Here is a 17,497-nt window from a genome sequence, read left to right on the forward strand (position 1 = left end):
CACGCTACACATGTCTATTCACGGTACACGCTGCACATGTCTATTCACGATACACGCTACACATGTCTATTCACGCTACACGCTGCACATGTCTATTCACGCTGCACATGTCTATTCACGGTACACGCTGCCCATGTCGCCTCAACCGGAAATTGCCTTTAAAAGCCACAATTTCGACAACCTAGTCTGGTTGAACCCCGGCCTAAATCTGTGTCCGGGAAACCGGCCTTCAAGTGTAGTAATAAATATATTGAGTAGGCCTTTAATAGACTCCCCACTCTTAATAAATATATTGAGTAGGCCTTTAATAGACTCCCCACTCTTAATAAATATATTGAGTAGGCCTTTAATAGACTCCCCACTCTTAATAAATATATTGAGTAGGGCTTTAATAGACTCCCCACTCTTAATAAATATATTGAGTAGGCCTTTAATAGACTCCCCACTCTTAATAAATATATTGAGTAGGCCTTTAATAGACTCCCCACTCTTAATAAATATATTGAGTAGGCCTTTAATAGACTCCCCACTCTTAATAAATATATTGAGTAGCCTTTAATAGACTCCCCACTCTTAATAAATATATTGAGTAGGCCTTTAATAGACTCCCCACTCTTAATAAATATATTGAGTAGGCCTTTAATAGACTCCCCACTCTTAAAGATACCAGCCACCTGAGATGGCTGGAAGAGATGAGCCTATGAGGACAGTGCTATTACTATACCGGTGGGGCGTGGTGTAGTGGGGGAGCGGCCTTGTTAGCGGATGTAAATTAAACTAGCCTCCAGCGTGCGTGTCTTACCCACCCATCATTATCCGCTATCATCCACGTTATCTTGCTTCTGTGCAACTGCTACTCTATGGGGTTTTAAGTTTGACGTTTTAATGTCACGTGCACAAGTACAGTGAAATGTCTTTCTTACAAGCTCTAAACCCAACAATGCAGTAATCAATATCAATATAGTAATATTGTCTCTCTCTGTCTGTCTCTCTGTCCCTCTGTCTCTGTCTGTCTCTCTCTGTGTCTCTGTCTGTCTCTCTCTGTCTGTCTCTCTCTGTGTCTCTGTCTGTCTCTCTGGCTGTCTCGTAGCCTAGCCTATAGCCTACTATATCAGATGTAATAATAGTACATGACTGATGTGTTGGTGTTGGGTACATTTTCCATCCTATTGCATCCCATCCCCCAATCAACCCTTGTCAGATCAGTGATTACCTCAAAGAAGGAAAGAAGCCCTCCATGCACAGTATTAGAACTGGGCCATCCAAGTCAAACACCTTGAGGGGAGCCGGGGTCATGAGGGGAACCGGGGCCTTGAAGGGAACCGGAGCCTTGAAGGGAACCGGGGGGTCTTGAGGGGAGCCAGGTTCTTGAGGGGAGCCGGGGCCTTGAAGGGAACCGGGGCCTTGAAGGGAACCGGGGCCTTGAAGGGAACCGGGGCCTTGAGGGGAGCCGGGGTCACCTTGAGGGGAACCGGGGTTCTTGAGGGGAGCCTAGGAGCCGGGGGTCTTGAGGGGAATTGGGGCCTTGAGGGGAGCCGGGGCCTTGAAGGGAACCAGGGCCTTGAGGGGAGCCGGGGTCACCTTGAGGGGAATCGGGGCCTTGAGGGGAGCCGGGGTCACCTTGAGGGGAACCGGGGGTCTTGAGGGGAGAGGGAGAGGGAGAGCCAGCATGTGTTCATTCAGGGAGAGCCAGCATGTGTTCCAAATGGCACCCTAGTCCTATAGGGCCCTGGTCAAAAGTAGTGCAATATATAGGGAATTGGGTGCCATTTTGGACACAGACTTGGTGTGCACTCAGCTGGGCTTTACCTATCCAAACCTAGTAGGAATACTGTGAATGCACTCCCTGGGTTGTCATGGGGATGAGTAAGCTGCTTTCAGCTAGGAAGGAAGCTCCTTTTTCTCTGGGGCCTGGAGGATTTCTCTGGGGCCTGGAGGCTTTCTCTGGGGCCTGGAGGCTTTCTCTGGGGCTTGGAGGCTTTCTCTGGGGCCTGGATGCTTTATCTGGGGCTTGGAGGCTTTCTCTGGGGCTTGGAGGCTTTCTCTGGGGCCTGGAGGCTTTCTCTGGGGCTTGGAGGCTTTCTCTGGGGCCTGGAGGCTTTCTCTGGGGCTTGAAGGCTTTCTCTGGGGCTTGGAGGCTTTCTCTGGGGCTTGGAGGCTTTCTCTGGGGCTTGGAGGCTTTCTCTGGGGCTTGGAGGCTTTCTCTGGGGCTTGGAGGCTTTCTCTGGGGCCTGGAGGCTTTCTCTGGGGCCTGGAGGCTTTCTCTGGGGCTTGGCAGCTTTCTCTGGGGCTTGGATGGACCTGACCATCACATAACAGGAGAAAAGGTGTTTCATCCTTTAATTGCAGTTTTGAAGTGTAATATTAAAGAGGTCTTGTGTTGCTCACCGCTGTTGAAAGTGTCCATTTATGATTAGTATCAAATCAGGTCAAAAATGTTGATGACATTCGAAAGTCAAACATTGTGAGTATTTTTCTCAAGTACAAACTATCTCAGAGGGGGGAAAGTGTCTTGCTGGCTGACCGTGCAAAACGGGTCTCGAAAAAGCTGCCCTGCCACTTGTTAATTATCTCTTGCAACACCACCAATTATCAATTGGAATCTAAAACATTTGATTATTGTACCAGTCCCAAACACAATTGAGGCATAAAACAAAACCAAAATACCTGCCGAACAAAACCCAAGGCTGCCCGACAGGATGGCCTCGTATCACAAAGCACCATTGAAACTAGAGCCGTCACTCCTGACTACACCATGTCGGTACAGGGTCGTGTTCATTCGGCCCCAAACGGGGGAAAAAAACAGACAAGCAGACAGGGACTACTTTGGACGTGTCCAATCAGAAATGTTAATTATCCGTTTGCAAAACGCTTTGCTACGTTGTGCACTAATGAACACGACCCCGTTAAACTCTGTTTAACCTCTTCCTCAGGTAAGTCTCCTCCCAGGCCCGGCCCCCTGCCGTCTCGCTCCTCAGACTGACCTATCAACACGTGAAGATGCTGAGGTCTGGCGACGCTAGACAGCCAATGAAAAACAAGGTTGGCTGAGAAAAGGAGGAGGAGAACTGTCCCAGCATGCAGGTTGTGCTATCGGTCCATCTCAGGGAAGGCCCACTGGATCTCTCATACACATAATCTCTCCGGCTTGTCGGATCTCCCACGCACACTCTCCCACACTCACTCTCCCACGCACACTCTCCCACACTCACTCTCCCACACACACTCTCCCATACTCACTCTCCCACACACACTCTCCCACACACACACTCCCACACACACTCTCCCACACACACTCTCCCACACTCACTGTCCCACACTCACTCTCCCACACACACTCTCCCACGCACACTGTCCCCCACACACTCTCCCACACTCACTCTCCCACACACACTCTCCCACACCCACTCTCCCACACTCACTCTCCCACACACACTCTCCCACACACACTCTCCCACACACACTCTCCCACACACACTCTCCCACACACACTCTCCCACCCACACTCTCCCACACACACTCTCCCACACTCACTCTCCCACACTCACTCTCCCACGCACACTGTCCCCCACACACTCTCCCACACTCACTCTCCCACACACACTCTCCCACACCCACTCTCCCACACACACTCTCCCACACACACTCTCCCACACACACTGATATAAATCACATTCACGTATGCCAAAAAAACAATAACAACAAAAGGTCCAGCGCAGTTCACTTCCTGGATAAGATAGTTGGAAAAACGTCAACAGGTATTTGAGCCTATCCAGGGGATATGCTTCCAATGGCACCCTATACCCTATATAGTGCACTACTACTGTATATGTACCCTGGTTAAAAGTAGGGCATAGGATGCCATTTGGAACGCGGACCGGGCTCACTCAGGCAGAAAGTAGCTAGGCCATAGGGTCAGTTGACACTGAGGGATACGGTGACCTGGCGATCCAGGAGGGAGCAAGAGGAGGACATCTCCAACCCACATGGAACCTGTTGTTGACTCAATACGGCCACATGATGTCATCCCCACGGAAACCGTCTGAGGCTGTTGATCCCAGTCAGCAATATAAACGGGGTGGCGGGATTTAATGACTGACCAGCGGATTGACTTTGTTGCTCTCAGAGACACCGTTTACTTTTATATATGACTCTGGTTGTCCTTTTACAGACTATCATCTAGACAATTACATGCTGAAAAGCTGTTTTAAAATGAGCTTGGATGGTTCTGACAACATGAAAAGGTCACTTTGGAAGAATAAAGTTTGTGTTAAGTTTAAAGGAGTGATCGTAAAGTCCGTACACATTACAGGCCCGTGAGCCTTAAAGTCCCTGGTGCTAACATGGTGTAGAGTCCTGATTGTGTCCACATTGTGTTCACATTTTCAGACAGCTGTAGATGATTAAAAGACTCATTGAGAACTGATTGTGATCAGATCTTCCAAGTATAAACTGACAAGATCAGGACGACGGCCGCATGTTAGTGGCGGGTATAAACGTGACTAGAGAGGATAGACAGCTAAGAGCTGGAGTTTATCTGTAATGCGAAAGAGCCACGTTAAAGCGCTATTGACACTTAAAGGCAATGTTCCCGCGTTAGCGGAAACTGCATTTACAGTAAACGCTGCATATATCGGCTCAATCGGAAATTACCTTTACATTTCTATTGCAATCTGTAACACTTCAGAGATGCAGACTGAGTAGAGAGCCCTTTAAGGTCATTTTTCGATTGATACATGTTTAGCGTTTACCGTGAATGTGGAAACATTGCCTTTAAGAGGGGCATAGCTGAAAATGGACAATGGGATTTAATATAGCCCTAAGGTTTGACCTTTACACCTAAAAGGCCATGGCAAAAGAAATGTGTGCTGATCCATTGGCTGTGGCCTGCAAGTTCCTGCTCACCTCACTTAGGTTCAAACTGGTGTCGCTACATTGAACTTTTAGTGGTAATATAATGATTATGCAGAGAGAAAATACAGCAATTTAGGCTGCGTTTACACAGGTAGCCTGAATCTGATATTTTGCCACTAATTGGTCTTTTGACCAATCAGATCAGATTTCTTTTGACAATAATAGGGCAGAAATATCAGAATTTGCCTGTCTGTGTAAACACAGCCGAAATAATTCATTACAGAGCGTCTCTTTAAGGCTGCGTTTACACAGGCAGCCCAATATTATACTCCAAGACCAACCACAAGTCTTTTCACGTCAGATCTTTTTTGAGCTGATATGATTGGTCAAAAGATCAATTAGTGGGGGTAAAAGATCAGAATTGGGCTGCCTGCTTAAAAGCAGCCTTATTACAGCTTTGAGACTTTGAAAAGACCGATGTTTTGTATAAGCATGCGAGTAGCCTAGCCTGCGTGCATTATCTACCTGACTTAAATTAGAATTAACAGGATTTGAAAAGCCATTCAAGGTTATTCCTTTGATGCAATTAAAATGGCAACATTCACTGAATCATGCCTCGTTTTCTGTATGAAATTGTACATGCTATTCTATTGCCTTATCAGAAGTTGTGTAACTAACATATGCTGCCATTGCCAACATGTGCAAAGCCAATTATCATAGTCATATTTTACAGTATTTATTTTTTATTATATAGCATGTATTTGTCTGAACGAAAAGGACTATATTTTATTTCATGGGTGGATGTTTAAAACAAAACGGATTCAAGCTAATCCAGTCCCTTATCCCTTGCGTGATTAGTTTATACAGAAGTAATGGACAACACAGGATAGATAGTGAGAGAGTATGGAATATGCGCGTTTACACCGAATAGGGCAACACATGACATAATCTACTTTTTTCATAATTAGAGAAATCTTATGAATTAATAATTCGCAACAGTATTTTAAAAACGAAATGGTAGCCTTATGTTTATTACTCGTCTAAATATAGGAGACATAGGCTACTATTTATTTAACGAAATTATAAAGTAAGGGACCATGAAACGGACCGTTCTGAAAAATGTTTTAAATCGAAAGTTCCACCTGACCTATGCGTCAAACCAATTCCGTTGTGCCAAGTCCAATTTCTAATTCTCAAGTCCTGGTCGTGTTTGTTGGAACGTGTTTCACGTAAGAACACGAGACTACAGAATACTCCAATTCCTTCAAAGAAATACCCAAGACTGGTTGTAAATGTTTGATGCAAATTTGACAAATCCCTCCCGCGTGTTTGTATACAATCGCGGTGTCGCAGATGTCTCAAAGCGCACATAAGCATACTCTAACAAACACGTATAATGTTCTAGTTAGCAAGAGGCTGCGCATTTCAAATGGCACCCTATTCCATTTTTATTCTCCACTATGTAGGAAATATAGGTGCCATTTGGGACGCACGCCAGTGTGTTTATTTAGCTGCTACTGCATACTATTCATCATTAAAGGGACAATCTGGGATTTGTTGATAGGTCCCTTAATCAACTTTCAGGTTTGTTGCAAATAGATGGCCTGTGCGTCATGCCTGTATTCCTACAAGAAAGATCCTGTGCCGCTAAAATGAAATAGTCCAATTCAATCTATTATAACTCCAAAGCCTACAACTAATAAAGAACGGTGCCTTGTCAAAGATTGCTGAACTCAGAAGGCTAAGACCAAAAACAATGTTGGATCTTCCTCCCTTCAAGACCCGTCTTCCTCTGACAGTATCATTATCCGCGTGGCCTTCGCACACTGTTAAAACATGCACGTCTTAACAACCTTGCCAAAACGCTGCTGATTTTCCCTTTTTAATGGGTTTATGCCCTCGAGCTGCCTCTCTCTCCGCTTTTTGACCCGCTAACCCGGCCCCACCTACGTAATTACCGCATCAGAGGCGGTGAAATTCTTCCAGGTTATTTTGGATAAACGCGACTCTCGGCGCTACACTGAAATACCGCGCGTTTGTAATTATATGTGCATTCAATTACTCCGTGATCAAAATGTGACAGACTCAATATTTAAAGCGTTTTAACGCTGCATGTCAAAAGAAAATACGTTTAATTTCCCTGAAGCAATAAGTGATTTGAGCGTTTCAATTTGACCACAGGGATTAAATAAACAAACACTCTTAAATGTAAAATGTCCTGTAGGGGCTGCACGATGTATTTTAACTAGGTTTTAATTATGGGCGTCATTTGCATCAATTCACCCCGTTAGGCCTACACTTCGTCTAATTAACATTTCAACAAGCATATAAAACAAAGTGGGACTTGTTTACATGGAAACCTACATAAATTAGGGCATAGGCTATGCCTACCTGCACATAAAACCAGTACAGGCATCTAAATCAGTCCAAGCCAAGCACTGGGTGAAACTGTAGGTTAATTCGGGTCAAACACAGAATCCACTAAGAAGTATGGGTTGACGGATCTTTATTGAATGGATAAGGGTGGTCGCCTTGAGATACAGTCAACATTTCACTGGCATCTTGGAACAGCAAATCCACATTCTTAAAAATGATTACTTTGACTCCAACCGGAAGTCAAGTGCTATTGTTAAAATGTCAAATTTTACGATTGACAAATGCCAGAGAGTTAGGAGGTATGTTTGAAATATTTGTTTACTTTTAAAAGACTGCAATCCTGATTGAGCATGATCCAATACATTTTTTGCTTCTATATTTTCTTATTTCGTTTCTCCAAGACATTTCAAGTTGTCTAATGTATTTTTTTTTCTATAAGGAAAACGTATATAAAAACGGAACTTCATGGCCAATTCTTTAGCTTTGGAATATTTGGAAAGATTTACATCGGCTATAGTTGTTTCAAAGTTCTTAAACAATTTCAAATTCAGAAACAGCAACTAAACGTGGTCACTGTAACTGACCAAAATACATATATACATATTTCAGCGCCTTTACGTCGCTGACTAAAATCTCTTTCATCCTAAAAATAACACATTTCAGAAATAAAAACAGGATTTGATTGGAAATGGACGGAGGTAAGCAGCGCGTGCACTTGCACGGTGACGGTAGGTAATCCTCATCATTCTAGAGACAGACGTGAGTGCATCGCCAGAGCCAGGACAGGAGGACGATAGTGGTCACAGAAGTTTGGTTGAAACATTTGTTAAAACAGTCCATAAAAGGTCGAAACATTTCTTCATTGACAAAAGTAAAAACGACTTTTCAATCAAGCCCACTCCCCTCTCAAGTTGTTTTCATAAGCGTAAAAAAGGACCGTTTATTGAAAATAAGTCCAATCAATGAGCTTCTGTCCATCCAAACTATAATTGCTGTTACTTTTTAACGTTCATATACTTTTTTCTCTTTAAAAATTAACAAATGATGAGTGAGGAAACCAAATAGGAAGGGAGAGAAAATACAGACGGGAGAAAAAAAGTAAACCAATCACAAGACATGAGTCCCCTGGTCTTTGTAGTCCTCACAAGACTTGGAACCTCCAGGAGGCCTGGTCTTTGTAGTCCAAGCAGTCACTGGCATTAAAGTTGAGTTTCCACGAGGAGGCCGCTGTCTGCTCTTTATAATCCAAGCAGTCTGAGCCATTGAAGGCCAGGCCGGAGCCTCCGTACGCCTGGTGATGGTGGTGGTGGTGCCCTGAAGACTGACTGATGTGGTGGTGCGGGTGACCCGACATAGAAGAGGCCGTCATGGGGCTGAGCTGGTGGTGTGGGTGAGAGTGCATGGGGGCCAGGTAGGAGCCGCAGTCCACCCCGCTGAAGTAGGAGCTGGACGGGGTAGGGTTGTAGGAGCCGTAGCCTGTCGTCTGGTTGTAGGACATGGGATAGGAGGCGGCGGCCGAGACCGACCCCGAGACCGACCGCTGCATGCAAGAGGCGTTGGACGGGGGTCCTGGGGGCTCGGCGAGTGGCGGGGCGGAGGCCGGTGTTAACGGGCCGTTTCCCGGGGAGATGGCGGGACTCCAAATGGACGAGACGGTGCTGATGGAGGTAGAGGTGTTGCTGAGGCCCGCCCCCGCGTGATTGGTGGAGGAGGAGGAAGAAGAGGAGGAGACTGCGCTGGAGACAGCAGGCGGGGTGAACTGGCCGCTGCTCTCCGACCCGGTGCTCTCCCTCGCCGGAGATGACTTCTTCTTAGCCGGACGGGCCTTGGTACTGTTGCCACTCTGTGCCTGCTGCCGACACTTCGCCCGTCGGTTCTTGAACCACACCTAGATCCAAACAGAGAATCAACTGTTAAAGCCACACCTAGAACCAAACGCAACCAACCAAGTGTTAAAGCACACCTAGAATCAAACAGAACCTATCAACCATTAAAACAGAACCAACCAAGTGTTAAAGCCACACCTAACCAAACCAAGAGTTAGCAGCCCAGCCATCCGATACAACAGGCTCTCGCAATACATTTCTAAAGGGAAAAGGCCATGATGAACAACATTATGGAGGTAAATTGGTGTTATTAGGTATCAATGTTAATTTCCACCCAGGCCTGTTCCCTTCTAGCAACGTGAGTCTCTAGTTTCATACCTTGTGTATGTCCTAAATGGCACCATATTCCCTACATAGTGCCCTACTTTTGACCAGGGTCCATAGGGTGTCCCATAGGGCCCTGGTCAAAAGTAGTTCACTATGTAGGGAATAGGGTGCCATTTGGGATGCCACCCTTGTAGATAACAGGTGATCGAGTTTCTCTTCAGAGCAGAGTAACTCTATAGCACCAAGAGGGGAGGATCATGTAGAGCATTTGGTTTCACACGCATTCTAACAACAACTTTAAAATGGTGAGAAGTCGGCCTTGGTGCCGACCTCATGCTTTTTAAAACCCATTTGCTCAGAACATGAGTAGCCTATAGGACTGTGTGTGAGAGACTTGTGTTCAATTAACAAAGCTATATCTAATATATATATATATAAAAAGTGATGCCGAAACGTCGGCCATTGACCCAATAAATTACTAGGAGTTTATATGTGGAGGAAGAGACTATTTTTGTGGCATCCAACAGTGAACCTTTAATTGGTGTTCATATTTTAGGTCTAGTCATCACTACCTTGGATGGCATTCAGCTTTGATAACAACAACTATAAACTACAGATAAGAAAGACCACCATCCCTCAGATAGTCACATGGTATAGCCAATACTATATGTATATAGAGGCTACCCAGTCAATAGCTCACCAAATTACTAATACAAGCTCAATGACTTTATAGGGAAACGCCATTGCTGCACTATTGAAGCTAACTCCTAGCCGTGAGAAGTATGGCTTAAGTAAAGTCTTTGTTTTCCATGGAGCATAAGAAGGGGCTACAGGGGTGGGCGGCTATACTGTGCGTCATTGAGTTGGTTACAACAACTCTAATCCTTGAACCAATCCCTGAGATGAATGAATCGCTGTCTCCCAGAATGCAGAGCGAATGCAGTTGTAAAAAAAGTTGACATTTTACCTGGACCCTGGATTCCGGAAGGTTAATTTTCAGTGCGACCTCTTCGCGCATGAAGATATCCGGATACCTAGTTTTAGCAAAGAGCGACTCGAGGATGTCCAACTGCGAGCGCGTGAACGTCGTCCGTTCACGACGCTGTTTTCTAGGCGTCGCTGAAACAGAGAGCAAAATATTTTAAATGAAAGCTTTAAAATTATGTGTCTATTTTGAGCAGAAACACTAATCATATTAAGACAATAATTCGTGCCACTTGAGCTAGTCTATTTTTGTCCTACCAGTCAACATTTCATTATGTTATAATGAGATAAGAAATATCAAATTGTATTTCAATATTCGATGTAGCCTACCAACTATAGCAAATAAAACTATCCAAAAATACAATCGATTTTTAGGCTATTTATTTTCACGTTTCCATGACTAACCATGCGTAAATCCACTTCAAATAAAGTTTGATTTCGAGTTGTAGCCTATTACGCTCAGAATCAATCCTATCTTTATCCAACATGTGGTGTCCTCCAGCCCGGACCGGGTCTAAACCGGCAGCGAGCACACTGCTGACATTATCGTTGGCTGTTCAGACATGTTGTATGTTTGGTTACTGACTATAGGTTACCTATAGGTTTGTGCTTATTGGTTCCATTTCCATTTGGAGAGAGACATCTCTGAGTGTCTGAGCCCTGGGCGATGGGCCGTGCACCGAGCTAGCCTGCCATCCAGAACCGGTTTTGCTAACACATTCCACTCAAACACGGGCGGATGCGAGGCGCGTATCCCTACCTGGGTAGCCCACAGACGGGTGCAGTAGGTCCATGGCGGAGCCGCTGAGCCCTAGGCCATTCATGCCGTAGGGGGGCTGTTTGAGGTATGACATCATGCTAGAGGCAGTCACGGGTCCCCCCAGATCTTGCCAATAGTTCGATTTCCCCCGATGTTGCAGCTTGACGAGAGAGGGGCCGATGTAAGTCACTGCAAAAATAAATGTATAGATTAAGACAAATAGTTCGACGTAAATCACTGCTGGATTACGACACATAGTTCGACGTAAATCACTGCTGGATTACGACAAATAGTTCGACGTAAATCACTGCTGGATTAAGACAAATAGTTCGACTGGTAAACAATGGTCATTTGCTGTACTTTTAATACACGAGAAAACCCTGTTTGGTATGAAAATTGCAATTTATTTATTGATTTAGTCAAGTCAGTTAAGAACCCGGCCAAACCCGGACGACGCTGCCCTATGGCTATCCCAATCACGGCCGGATGTGATACGGCCTGGATTCGAACCAGGGACTGTAGTGACGCCTTTTGCACTGAGACGCAGTGCCTTACACCGCTGCGCAACTCGGTTTTCAAAACTTAAATGACTTAGTCTTTGGCAATTACACACTGTTTTTCTTCCTTTCAGATGGATTGGAAATGACCCGTTAATGATTTCCAAAGTTTAACGAAATATTGTTTAGTTAGACATTCCGTGATCTACAATTAATATTTTCCTCTTTGCTTCTCTGAATTTAGACCTACAGTACAGGTCTGATTTATTATTCTCAACTATAATACTCACTATGATTAGTCTTGAAGTGTGTATGTATGTATATAAAATAAGCTTAAGAAAAATATATTAATTAAATTAATTCACTTGTTGGTTAAAACTGCGTGGTTTATGTATGGATTTTTTAAATTCGTATACTCTACATGGAACATAATGTATTGTTGGTGTCTATTCTACCAAAAACCATCTGAAGGTGTTAAACTAGCAATATAAATCCTTTATTCACTTTTTATTAATATGTGTGGGCCGTTTCCTAGAACCCAAATGATAAACTAACGTCCGATGCCTTGTGTCTGAACTGGATAGGCCAGATTTGACTTTATCATAGTTGTGCATAATCTCCATTTGTCGTTTATCCCATCTTGTTGAATAAAATGTTACAAATAGTCAAAGTGTTGGGCTATCGGTTTGATATTCACCACACTTTAATCCGTTGGACTCAATTACACACCGTCAGTATGGGCCATTGTCTCTACCCCGTGGCACGTAGGCTGTCCAACTAAATAACCCAGAAAATAGTTATATATAAACTATTTTCTGAGTTGATTTAGTTCGATGAGAGCTGTGTCCAACTATGGTGCTATGGGTTAATAATTCCAGTTTGAGAAATGTTTTTTGATAGGGCCAAAGAAAGTTGCTCTGGTCCGGGGATGTGTACGTGCGAGTAGGCCTCGTTCCCAGAGTCTCATTTATTCTCAAACTAAAACAGTCAAATAGAAACTCAGTCTTTGAGCCCTCAATAACAACCATTAGGGAACAATTGTTTTGTTCGGGCTCATTCTATTACAAAAAAAGTTAATTTAGCATAAGTACAAAGTGGAGTCCTTGAGTAGCCCAATAAAGCTGGAAAGGTATAACCTAAAAACATGGCCACACTTCACTGTATCGGTTGGATGTTGACATTTAGAAGCCAACATTTCACTTGCCAGTTCAAATTATCGTTAGGCTACTAACGTGCACGGAGGGGGAGGGGGGGCACAATCCAAAATTAAAAAACTGGAAATTAAATTGACGTTAACGAGCGGAAACTCATTTCTTCTATTCATCGAGATGACTATCTGGCCCCCGTGCTGTGCGGCCCAAACCGCGGCTCTTATTTCTGTGTATCCGGACGGTTCTTTAAAACGACATTTTCAGCCCCTGCTCTGTTTAAAGAGTGATTTGTAAAGGCAACATCTTCGTGCAAATGAACCCAATTAGAATTTAGATTAATCCTCGGGGGTGAACATTTCAGAAGACTCCTTATCAGCTAAATAAATTTAACAAAACCCCATACACGCCTCTCCAATTATCTACTAAGTAGTTTAGACATTTTATCACCCTTCCCTAAAAGAAAATAGCATGCTTCAATTGGAATGAAAATATAAAATTATTAGGCCCTAGTTACATTCGAAGAAGTTGACAACTCGTAAAAAAACATAAAAATCGATTTTAACTTGAAGTCGCCCACTTAGGGGATTTGACAAGTATTAATTGATCAATCATTTAATAATAGATTAGACAATGGGAGTAAGAATCAAAACGCGCACATATTGTTATAGGACTTTAACCTGTATTTCCTACTGGTTGCGTTGTGTGGCAATCGGAGACAGTGATTAAATGTATACAGGCTGTGTTTATTTGGCTTAAAGGTTGTTTCAAATGCAGGACAAACTCATTTACGCACAAAGAAGAAGGATTGAAAAACTATCCTCCAACTTCAATCTAAACCATTAAAGTAACGTACCTTTTTCTCTCCTTCCTATCCCCAAGCTTCTCTCCTTTAGTAGCCTGGTAAAGGCGACAAGATGAACCCAATGCGGCTATCCACCAATACCGAGGAAGTCTGGATGGCAACCCGAAGAGAGAGAACTCAAGACGGCAACTCAAAAACAAATACAGCGCAAACTGTGCATTATGGAGAAGAGCTGTAGCCTATTGGTTCTCACTTCTCACCCAGCACGTGCCCTGTCGTTGTTTCCCTGTTAGTCGATCGTGAACGTTTCCGGGTTTTTAAAAACCAAATAAATCAAACTAATTTGCTTGAGTTTTGCGTGGTGTCTGTCACTGTGTTAAGGTGATTGCTAATGTAGACGGATGGAGATTGATCACATTCCCACTACCCTTGCCCCTCTATGAGCGTAGGACACCTGCCGATCCGCCCACTCTATCCAATCAGTGAGCGTCCTCTCTCTGACAGACAGCGGGAGTTGCCACTCAGCGCTCAGAGCAGCTGTCGAAGCCCCTCCCCTTTCGGTCGAGACAACAAACCCAGCCCGGACATATTCTCAAAAGGGGAAAACATTTCAGACAGACTGGCAAAGTGGCTCATACGAGCAGTTTTTTGCAGTGCACTCTTCTCAACAGACCATTTACGCATCAAATTAACAGCCTGACGCAATACGGAATTCTAATCTAACCAATTTGGCAAATATTATATAGGCTAGGTTGACCTATTTTGGAGACCAAAAAGGATATGACAGAAATTACAATTATTGTATTCTTAAATATACTTTTATTATTTATACTTTTATCAAAAAGGAACGGCAACAGTGCAAATTAACAGGCCCCAAAACGGACTCTTTAATCTGTGGTTGAGAATAAGTGCAAGCTATAACCTAGTAGAATATACTTTTATTTTATTTTATTGTCAATAACTGGGGGAAAAAATACATGTTTTACAATCATCATCATCAGATGTCTAACTTGTCCAGATAAAACATTTGGTATTTCGAATTCAATGTTTTTTTTCTTCAAAAACACAGTACTAATAGGCTACCAGAAACAGCATAAAAAGAATACACATTTAATCAAGTTGATGTTTTTTATCCAGCCTATATTTCTGCCGGGGCGTGTGGGCCTTTATGTTCAGGTCACAAAAAGAACATAAAATGGCGCTGTTCCAGCCAGAAGAAACCTAGACATTTATATTCTAATTCCGTGGTTAGTTGACCAACAACATATAACCCATTTCTCTTAAGGGAATCGGTCGATGACAAAGTACGTATAAATTATCCTTTGAAAAAAAAAATATCCCATTCAATACATTTGAGGAATGTCTTTCAAAAGAGAGAATGTGACGTAAATAAAAGGGAAAAAAAGTTAAATTGATCCATTTTCATTTTTATTGTGACCTCCATCTCATGAATATGAATTAGTTCTAATCCCCCACTTAGAATTACATTTCAGAATGGTCGGCGTTAAGTTTAATAGGGATAGACCTTCAACTCACAGACAAGAAAACCAAGGAAAACTCTACCGATCCAGGAAAGAATAAATGAATTCAGCACACATAAAGAGAACAAGACGGGATCCATTCTCGAGCCACGGAATCAAATCCAATAATTGCTAAATCTCCCTTTTCAACCCCCCTCGTAAAGAAATGCCCTCAACAAAATACTCGTAACAGAATATCATGGGGGGTGCACTGTTGCCATAACCGTTTCTCAAAGGGTCGCGAGTAGGAGATGCTCGCGGGACGTTAATAAGAGCTCGCTCGGCCTCTTTTGTTGAACTCACAAAATCAACTAATTTTGAGGTGCGAGCTGAAAGCGAGCAAATGTTCAAAGCAAGTGACCGTGGCCTGTAGGAACGAAATTACATGTGTACTATATAGGACCATTCAATCAAAGACAGCCTTTAGGTTCCCCCTTCTATAGCGTATAAAAAGTCATCGACAAGAGCACTTGAAAAGAAAGACGCTGCTGTGGACGGGAAACGAAAAGGAGGAAGACAGTTATTTGTTGAGTTGTGTGTGAAAGTCTATATAGACGCATAGTGATGCCGTGGCCTCTATAGGCCCTGGTGTTATTACAACTCGAGAGGCAGAGCGAGAGGAATTGAATTGAGAGAGAGAGAAGGCCTTGACCATGGCTCCAGCCCGGACTAAATTCCATCACCCACTCAAACAAACCACGAGGACGATTTCATTCCCACGAGTGAAATCATCATGTAAAAAAATATAGTACTCAATCCCAACACAAAAGAGACGTGTCATTTTTTAATTCTGCATGACAATTGAGGCCAGATGTTTTTGTTTTTCCTCCTGATGTTGGTTGAGACTCTGTGATAAACCCCGAACAAGTATCAAGTTATCAAGTTGCACCAACCTTTTGAAATAAGAGTATTTTGTCTAATCCCAAATTGCTGTCGAATTTTCTTAATGCTGAGCTCGTAAAGCCTAGGATTAGGAAGCGAGTGTGAGGAGAGGAGGGGGAAAAGTTTTGTCCCTTTAGCCGGCAGGATTGGAAGAGGAAGAGAAGGGCTCGCGGATGTTGTCGGAGCTTGTTAAAACGATGAAGCATAAAATACGTTATTGTAAGAACCCAGCTCGAGAGGGGAACGGTGGGCTACATGGGTCCCTTGGTACATTTTTCGACGCAGGAAGGTATAATTCAGACTGGCCGAGCTGTTCTCGGCACCTGCGAGGTGAGGCCACAGACTTCAAAGCCTCCACGAGCCACAATACTCTGGAGACAAACCGCTCGCCCCGCACAACGAGGATTCTACACCACGCGGCGGCAGAGCTCCAAAAGCTGCTGTTTACGATGCGCGTTTCAGACGTTCATTATATTATCTGTAAAATGTATATATATAAATATATATATATTTTAAAAACTATAGGTATTTTTATCGGCTGCTTGGCTAATTTAGGATCATAAGGCGACCATGCATGGTACACACAGGTAAGAAAGTATTCTTTTGAGTTGTTGGAAAATTAAAAATCGAAATCTTTCGGAATAATACGATGTATCCTATTCAATCATCTGGACTGACTAGTCTTTAATCGAGACTTTTTGAAAATGACAAACAATTAAAGATAACACTTTAAAAGTATGGATATACTGCCGCATAAAGCGCACATTTCAAGTTGGCTATAAATTGAGAAAGGTGACAAGTGTTGATTTTTTTTGCTAAATAAATCAAATGCATATAGGCCTAATAGCCTACTCTAAAATTAAACGATTTAAAGTTCCATATTCTGCATTTAAGTTTATTATTCCCTTTTTTCAATAGGTGGTCCATAACATTTGTTTTATAGCATAATTCAATAAATAAACGGATAGGCCAAAATCAAAGCTAATCAAACATCTATTTCATAATCATAAAACGAGACTTCAGCCGAACCAAACATTCGGACATAAACACAGCGTGCAGGATATTAGAAATAAATAGTCCAAGTGCGTTTAAACCCCCGGAGTAGATAAATGACCAAATAATTACACCGTTATTTCAGACCATCACCACATCATTTACATCACACCATCCTGCAACTGTAATGCATTATTACACCCCCCCCCCCCCCCCACCGCTCTCTCTTTTCCCTCCGTCAAATCTCTGTGATTTGTTAAGGCAACAAACAAATGTCCCTCACCGACTGGGGTGTAATCGTTTGTGACCGCCATTACAGCGCGCAGCATTATTCAACAGATTATAGCCAACCCGTGATAACTGCAGAATAATACTACCCAGAAACAAAGCGCCTTGGGGGACGTAATATGTATGGGTGTACAGTCGGTCCCAAGCAGGGAACCGATCAGCAAATTAATTGGAAAGTATTAGAAAGGCCAGGGAGGAGGTCAGCTGTCAAAAGCTATTTTCTTTATTTAATCGGGG

At 43.3% G+C, this 17,497-nt stretch overlaps 1 protein-coding gene across 1 annotated transcript; it reads right to left on the bottom strand.

Annotated features, from left to right (window-relative positions):
- Positions 1–7,343: 7,343 nt before the first annotated feature.
- Positions 7,344–14,003, bottom strand: LOC129845830 (homeobox protein OTX1 B-like). Its single transcript, XM_055913754.1, has 4 exons — positions 13,629–14,003; positions 11,128–11,316; positions 10,351–10,502; positions 7,344–9,118 (listed from the first exon to the last, which is right to left on the bottom strand). The coding sequence occupies exons 2-4, from the start codon at positions 11,222–11,224 to the stop codon at positions 8,372–8,374; spliced, it is 996 nt and encodes a 331-aa protein (XP_055769729.1). The 5' UTR covers positions 11,225–11,316; positions 13,629–14,003; the 3' UTR covers positions 7,344–8,371.
- Positions 14,004–17,497: the final 3,494 nt, after the last annotated feature.

The sequence above is a fragment of the Salvelinus fontinalis genome, unplaced genomic scaffold (assembly GCF_029448725.1).
Source record: "Salvelinus fontinalis isolate EN_2023a unplaced genomic scaffold, ASM2944872v1 scaffold_0378, whole genome shotgun sequence".
Taxonomy (NCBI): Eukaryota; Metazoa; Chordata; class Actinopteri; order Salmoniformes; family Salmonidae; genus Salvelinus; species Salvelinus fontinalis.

Excerpts from the sequence above, each read along its gene's own strand:
- LOC129845830 (XM_055913754.1), bottom strand. The coding sequence starts at position 11,224 with ATGATGTCATACCTCAAACAGCCCCCCTACGGCATGAATGGCCTAGGG. Across the intron at positions 10,503-11,127 it reads CCCGTCTGTGGGCTACCCAG|CGACGCCTAGAAAACAGCGT; the intron begins GTAGGGATACGC and ends TCTCTGTTTCAG. Across the intron at positions 9,119-10,350 it reads TTCCGGAATCCAGGGTCCAG|GTGTGGTTCAAGAACCGACG; the intron begins GTAAAATGTCAA and ends GTTTGGATCTAG.